Below are 7,344 nucleotides of genomic sequence, written 5' to 3' on the forward strand. Positions count from 1 at the left end.
TTTTCTTCCTTTTTTACATCTGGAGAACATTTTTCAAGCTTTGTTTGTCTCGGGTCTCAACTTCTGCAACTCCTGTTTTGTGGAAGTTGGTTAGTCTCCTCTGGCCTTCCTCCACTGGTTACCACTGAAATATTGAAAAGATTTTATTTTATTCTTCATTTTATTCAAGGGAATACATTTTGCTCTTTGTGGTTTCCTGCTATTTATATACTGCTATGATGTTGAATATATATGTTAAATATGGTAAAAGTTATAAAACTTAATTAATGTAAAAGTTAATGTATGTAGAAATTCTGTAACCTTCTCTGAACTCTTTGTTGTGATGAATTTTTTTCAATAAATAAATGATCAATGTTTCTGCAAATTGCATCAGATTCATGATTCTGCTATTTTTCAACTTTTGAAATATTCAATCTTTTAGGGCTGCAACTAGCATTTTAGTAACAATTTCTAAACATCAGAAAATAGTGAGAAATGTGTTTTATAATTTCTAGGATCCCATGGTGATGTCTTCAAATGTCTTGTTGTCTTATAGTTTACTTTCATTGTGACATTGAAAAGCATCAAATCTTCACACTTGAGAAGCAGCAACCAGCATGTTGGAATTTTGGTTTGACAAAATGACTTGAATAATGATTTCATAATGAAAATAGTTGCACTAAATGTTGCAGCTCTAAAACCTTGCATGAAGTTGCATGCAAACTCAGACCTGCAGTATAAATAGAGACTGAAAGGAGAAGGGGCAGAGCTGTGTGCATGTTTATGGTTGTTAGGAGGAGGGACTCCATCATTTAGAGAAGTGGTTGAGAAGTTCCTGGTTTGCCAGTGAAGACAGAAGAGAGGATTAAACCATCAGAGCGTCAACATGAAAGTTTATCACACCTTGATCTGCTTTTTCTTCTTCAGTGAGTAAATTCACGTCATATTTCGTTCTCTTCATTACGTTATGTTCTTTATTTAAAGTTGGTGAGTGATACATTTTCACACATTTCTGTGGTTAAACATGATGAACAGAGTCACTTTCAAATGTAAATCATTAGCAGCACTTGTTGTAACATTGAAGGGTTTACACACTGACAATTTCCAGTAACTGACTGTTTAAATTTTTGCATGGAAACAGTTTAACTTGAGTTCATTAGACAGTTCGTAGCTGAGAGTCTTCATTTCAGTGACAGTAGAGAGTAGACAGGAAACAAGTGATGTGTGGAGGGAAGTCTGCTGACAGAATCAAACTATGAATGTTGTAGTTGTTATGTGGCGTCTTGGCCTTTTGACTCAATTAACTTCCCCTTTTTAGACATGAGAAAAACAACTTTCAACCAGTAAATACTTACTCGTCATGTGGAGAAACTCTGAAAAATAATTGACCAATTTGTAGTCTAATGATTGTGATTCTTAACAATAGTGAATGTATTACGTGCAATTAGCAGCAACCAACAGCAATGAATAAGATCATCTGTTTCAAAACAAGAGAGGAAGATTTACTACAATATGAGATCTAATGTTAATTATTCTCCAAAGAAAATATTGAGAAGATAAAAAGCACTGTTCTGTTCAGCACAGATCACAGAAACACGTATCTGAATGGACTAAAATGTTTAGTTGGATGTAGACATTTTCCCACTGTTAGATATTATTTGCTCTGTTAGGTCCTAATGGAGGAGGCATACCTTTAGTTAATGGCTATTTTTTTTAATATTGTTGACTCAACATAGATATCTATATATTTATTTTTCAAATTTCTGATACAACACTTAAAATAAGGAGATTAACAGTTATGTTCAGTGGTTTGAATCAAATGATATCACTGGGGAAATGTGAGAATTCATGCTGTCTCCATGAAGTCCTTCCTGACAGAGACTTAATCAAGTCAACTCCAGGCGGGGAGTTCCGGTCCTCTGAAATGAGGCCAACACGGAAGTAATTTAAAACTGCATTCTATCAAAAGGCCACCAGGGGGCGACCGTTTTGGTGTCAAAAGGACTTCCGTCTTTATACAAGTCAATGGAGAATTCACCAACTTCTCACTTGATTTATAACCTAAGTAAACGTTTTCAAAATGTGTTTATGGTCTCAATTGCTAGTTTAAAGCCTTCTTCAATGCAGTATGATGTTCATTTGTGAAATTTTGGCCTCCCTGATTTTATATTTGACGATAAAGCAGGGTATGCATTAGGGCGTGGCTACGTCGTGATTGGCAGGTTGATTGGTTCACATGTTCAGGAGGGCGCCTCTTGCTCCTCCTGATGCCCATATAAGTAGAATCCATGTTTTTATTTTTCCCAGCATGCACCTGAAATTTTCAAGATGGGTGACGTCACGGATGTTACGTCCATTTCTTATATACAGTCTATGGTCAAATCACACACTGGTTGAACTGGACAGCTCCCAGTGTGACTGTGGATCAGTGTAAATGTTAATTATTGACCATTGATTTTTTTTTCCAGCAGTGCTGCAGGATGGAAACATTGGTCTCATCAATGCAGAAATACACATTCATACAAAAATTGAAGGACAAAGTATCACAGTTCAATGTAACTTTACCACGACTGGAGACAGGAGGTACTTCTGTAAGGACGAATGTGAAGAGAAAATTCTTGAAATGGATGGTGTCAGTGCTCAAAGAGGCAGATACAGCATGAGATATGAAACCACACATACAAGAAGTCGTCTGGATGTGACCATCACACATCTGACCAAATCTGACTCTGGACGTTATGGCTGTGGTTTGGACAAATATGCCGTAATAGATCCATACCAGGAGTTTGAGATCATCGTCACAGATGGTGAGTTTCTGCTGAAAGTCATGAAAATATTTCTTCATGTTTCTGGAGGTCAGAGGAAATTTTTCATATTTTTCTGACTATAGCTGATATTTTAATAATCTGATATTTGGTCTAATTAGTCACTGTGAAGATTGATGCAGTAAGTGTCCATTTACTGTATCAGTGTTTAAAAATAAAAAAGATAAACTGATTATTTCAATTAAGTGTTGCCATCATTTTTTAAGCAGCCGGTCAGATAAAGGAGCATATTATTTCTCTCATCAGGATTTATTTTGTATCAGTGTGTTTCCTTTTTAATTGTTCACAGTTCCAACCACTTCAACACCAAAGTTGATTCTCAGACCCTTTTTAACATCTTTCCCATCAGCTTCCACAACAACAAGAATAACAACAACAACAACAACACAGAGTTTCAGAAGAAGCTCCACATCTTCAACGTTTTCTGCTCAAACCACCAACCAGTCTGAAAAGGAGCAAACTGAGAAAACAACAGCTGGAGGTTCAGCTACATTTACCTTTGAAATTTTACTTTAGTAAACAAAAAACCCAAATATGTTTAATATTCTAGGTTCCTCAAAGTAGCCGCTAGTTTGCCTTGATGACAGCTTTTCACAATAATGATCAATATTATAACCAGCTTCATGAGGTCTTCACATGGAATGATTTTCTATTAACAGGTTTCTATTAATGTGTTTGAGGGAGCTTTCACACCACTAGTTCGATTATTTGGTCCGGACCAGGCAGTCAAATTTTTACTATGTAGCATACAGACTGCGGTGTGGTCTGCGTTCACACCTGCAAACGAATCAAAATTGGTCCGATTGGCGTTCCCTCATCTTCCGGTAGGTCGATATTTGGTGTGGAGTCAAGCGGACCGAGACCACCTCTTTTTGAAGGTCTCTGTCCGCTTGATTTAGTGCCGACCGAGTGCGATTGATGCTTTCACACCAAGAAAATGAACCGAGCTAAGAGCTTTTGGTCCGAATGGACTGTTTAGTGCGCACCAACTGCTGTTGGTGTGAAAGCTCTCTGAGACCATCAGTTGTGTTGTGTCAAGGTAGTGTTGGTATGCAGCAAATAGCTCTATTCAACTATTGTATTAATCCATACTATGACAGAAACTAGTCAACTAAGTAAAGGGAAATAATAGTCTCTGTTTTAAACTTTTTGACTGGTACTGTATGTAATGACAAACTAAACAATGGAGAGTCGTTGCAGACCACAAACCTGTTCTACTGTTCAAACTACAACAGGTGTGCTGCTGTACGTGCGTCTGACTCTGGTCATCATCGTGATCCTGTTCTCTGTGGCTGTGCTGATACACAAGAAAAGAGCCTCCAAACCCAAAGGTGATGGTTCATGTGCCTCAAACAAACTTTTATTTGTGAAACAAATATTCTCACAAACTGTGCAGTTTGTACTCAGCTTGTCCATTTTAAAGAAATATAATGTTCCATAATGGTCCAGGCAGAGACACAGTGTGTCTTCACAATAGGTTAAAGTTGACCAAATTATCTTTAGGAGGACTTTTACAAGGAAAATAGATTTTGAGTTCCTGATGAATTTGGATTAGTCCATGTTGGTTGGTGTCTGTGTCAGTCTGTGTTTAATTTACCACAAATTGCCAAATTCCCATAAATGCAGCCAGGTGTAAACATTTGTGCTGAAGTCACCTACCTTGAGTTCTTCAGAGTTCTTCAGAAGCTCAAAGAGGAATGGGCAAAAGTGTTTCAAGGAATGTTTTGGTCAGAAAAGGTTCAAGTGTCTCTCAGATGTTTTAGCCTGTACTTATTCCTCTGAACCTCGTGTTTTTCAGAACATCCTGAGGAAACAGAGTGTGCTAATGTCACAGAGGTGAGTCTAATTGAAATGTAGACATCTGAGCATTGTTAATGTTTGTGAAACCAGCTGATATTAATACAAATCAAATCTGTCCTCTTCTTCTTCTGCTGCTGCAGACCAGCCCAGTGTACGAGGAGATCAGAGAGGGCGACGGACAGAGCAGATCTCCTCCTGTGGAAAACTCAGTTGAAGCCTCAGCTGTCTACAGCTTGGCCCCTGCTACAGCATCCTATCCCATGAGAAAGTAAGAAAAAACTGTGATCTGTCAGTTACGTGTATTTAAAGAAAAGAAAATGTTATTAAGACTGAAACAGTCTATAACATGTAAACCTTGAGCTCTTCCTTTTTTTCCAGACTGAAGACGACTGGAGTGAAGTCGTCTACACTCGGGTTGATTTTTCCAACAGAGACGCTACCTCACTCAGCAGCGCCCCCTCTGGTCATGTGATCTACTCTGCGCCTCGAAAACACATTAATGCCAGAATAGTGTCACAGTCTCTGGAGTCAACTGTGTCAACTTCACCCCAGCAGTAGCTTTAAAACTACTGATATCCTGTTTCCTCCCTGAGTGACAAACAGGTCAACACAGTAATGATGATTATGTTAATAATTAACCCCAGAGAAGTGTTTGAAGCTCTGGAAACCAAATGTCTTAATGTGCAATTCAACGACTCCTACGTACCCTTTCTTATGAGTTTCACATGTAGACATTGACACATGCGAGAGAGAAGCACACTCATAACTACGATGCATTTATTTCAATAAATGAAGGATCAATGTTTCTACAAACAGTATCAGAGTGTGCTGCTTTCCTTTCTTTCTTTCTTTTTTAAATATTAAACCTCTTAGGGCTGCAACTAGCAATTCCTTTTATTAACTGTTCTGCTTATTTTTTCCTTCTTTTGTCTATAAACTTGTGATGTTATGTCCAATCAACAGTCCAAATCCAAAGAAATCTAGCTTACTATCATGTACGCCATTTAAAATCAAACAGACAGAGGAGTATGTTCAGCCGCAGACTTCTGTCTCCGTCATGCTCAACAGACAGGTGGACAGTAATTGCATCTTTTGCACTATTGTCATGGTACACATTCTTTCACCATACCACCCTACTACACCACTTCCACTATACGTACTTCCTGGTATCTGTAAGCATGTCACAATTCTCTTCTGTGCGTTTTTTTTTTTTTTTTTTTTTGCATTTGAACAGTATGTGTGTTTCATATAAGCTACTGGATGCCTTAATTTCCTTCAGGATGAATAAAGTATCTATCTATCTATCTATCTATCTATCTATCTATCTATCTATCTATCTATCTATCTATCTATCTATCTATCTGTCTGTCTGTCTGTCTGTCCGTCCGTCCGTCCGTCCGTCCGTCCGTCCGTCCGTCCGTCCGTCCGTCCGTCCGTCCGTCCGTCCGTCCGTCCGTCCGTCCGTCCGTCCGTCCATCTATCTATCTATCTATCTATCTATCTATCTATCTATCTATCTATCTATCTATCTATCTATCTATCTATCTATCTATCTAATGGAAATAGTTGCATTAACAGTTGCAGCTTTAAAACCTTGCATGAATTTGCATGCAAACTCAGACTTGCAGTATAAATAGAGACTGACAGGAGGAGGGGCTGAGCTGTGTGCATGTTTGTGTTTGTTAGGAGGAGGGGCTCCATCATTTAGAGAAGTGAACGAGAAGTTCCTGGTTTTAAGACAGAAAAGAGGGTTAAACCATCAGAGCGTCAACATGAACGTTCATCACACTCTGATCTGCTTTTTCTTCTTCAGTGAGTAAATTCACTTCCTGTTTCTATCTCTTTATTATGTTATATTCTTTATTTAAAGTTGACGAGTGAAACATTTTCACACATTTCTGTGGTTAAACATGATGAACAGAGTCACTTTCAAATGTAAATCATTAGCAGCACTTGTAACATTAAAGGTTTTACACACTGACAATTTCCAGTAACTCACTGTTTAAATGTTTGCATTTAATGTTTAAATGTTCATTTGACAGTTTGTAACTGAAAGTCTTTATTACAGTGACAGTAAAGAGTAGACAGGAAGTGAGTGATGTGTGGTCTGCTGCCGGAATTGAAATACATGTTGTGGTTATTATGTGGCGTCTTGGCTTTTAGACTACCGGGTTACAACTCTTGTTCTAACTGTTTGTTTTATATGAAGCAGAATTCAGTTTCTTTTTGTTATATTTATTGCCCATATTCATAACAAAGTGTGTGTTCTGTTGCTTCAGTCTGACTGTTTTAGCTTAACTGCTTTTGAAACTACTTTTCTGGTACATTTTCAAAAAAAGAGAGAAAGAGAAACGTATGAGTAGCAGCCGAAGTCAGTCGCCACTTCAAGACTACAGGGTGTGTGATCACAACTTTTTTTTATTTGTTTTGATGGTCGTTGAACCATTCAGTTCCCCTTTGTAGAGATGAGAAAAAAAACGTTCAACCAGTAAACAATTTCTCGTCACGTGGAGAAATACTGAAAAATAATTTACTTATTTGTTTTCTAATGATAGTTTGTGATTCTTTAAAGTTTCCGTCAACAATAGTGAATGTTTGACATGCAATTAGCAGCAATCAGCAGCAATGAATAATATGTTTCAAAACAAGAGAGAAAGTGTTACTACAATATGAGATCTAATGTTAATCAAATGTCAAAGAAAATGTTGAGAAGATAAAAATTAAAAAGCAAAGATTAAAA

At 37.6% G+C, this 7,344-nt stretch overlaps 1 protein-coding gene across 1 annotated transcript; it reads left to right on the top strand.

Annotated features, from left to right (window-relative positions):
- Positions 1-850: 850 nt before the first annotated feature.
- Positions 851-5,370, top strand: LOC133987937 (uncharacterized). Its single transcript, XM_062427430.1, has 7 exons — positions 851-905; positions 2,451-2,786; positions 3,154-3,285; positions 4,040-4,135; positions 4,603-4,640; positions 4,745-4,872; positions 4,983-5,370. Exons 1-7 carry the CDS (start codon positions 866-868, stop codon positions 5,074-5,076), a joined length of 864 nt encoding a protein of 287 aa, XP_062283414.1. The 5' UTR covers positions 851-865; the 3' UTR covers positions 5,077-5,370.
- The last annotated feature ends 1,974 nt before the right edge of the window (positions 5,371-7,344 follow it).

This window comes from Scomber scombrus, chromosome 10 (assembly GCF_963691925.1).
Source record: "Scomber scombrus chromosome 10, fScoSco1.1, whole genome shotgun sequence".
Taxonomy (NCBI): Eukaryota; Metazoa; Chordata; class Actinopteri; order Scombriformes; family Scombridae; genus Scomber; species Scomber scombrus.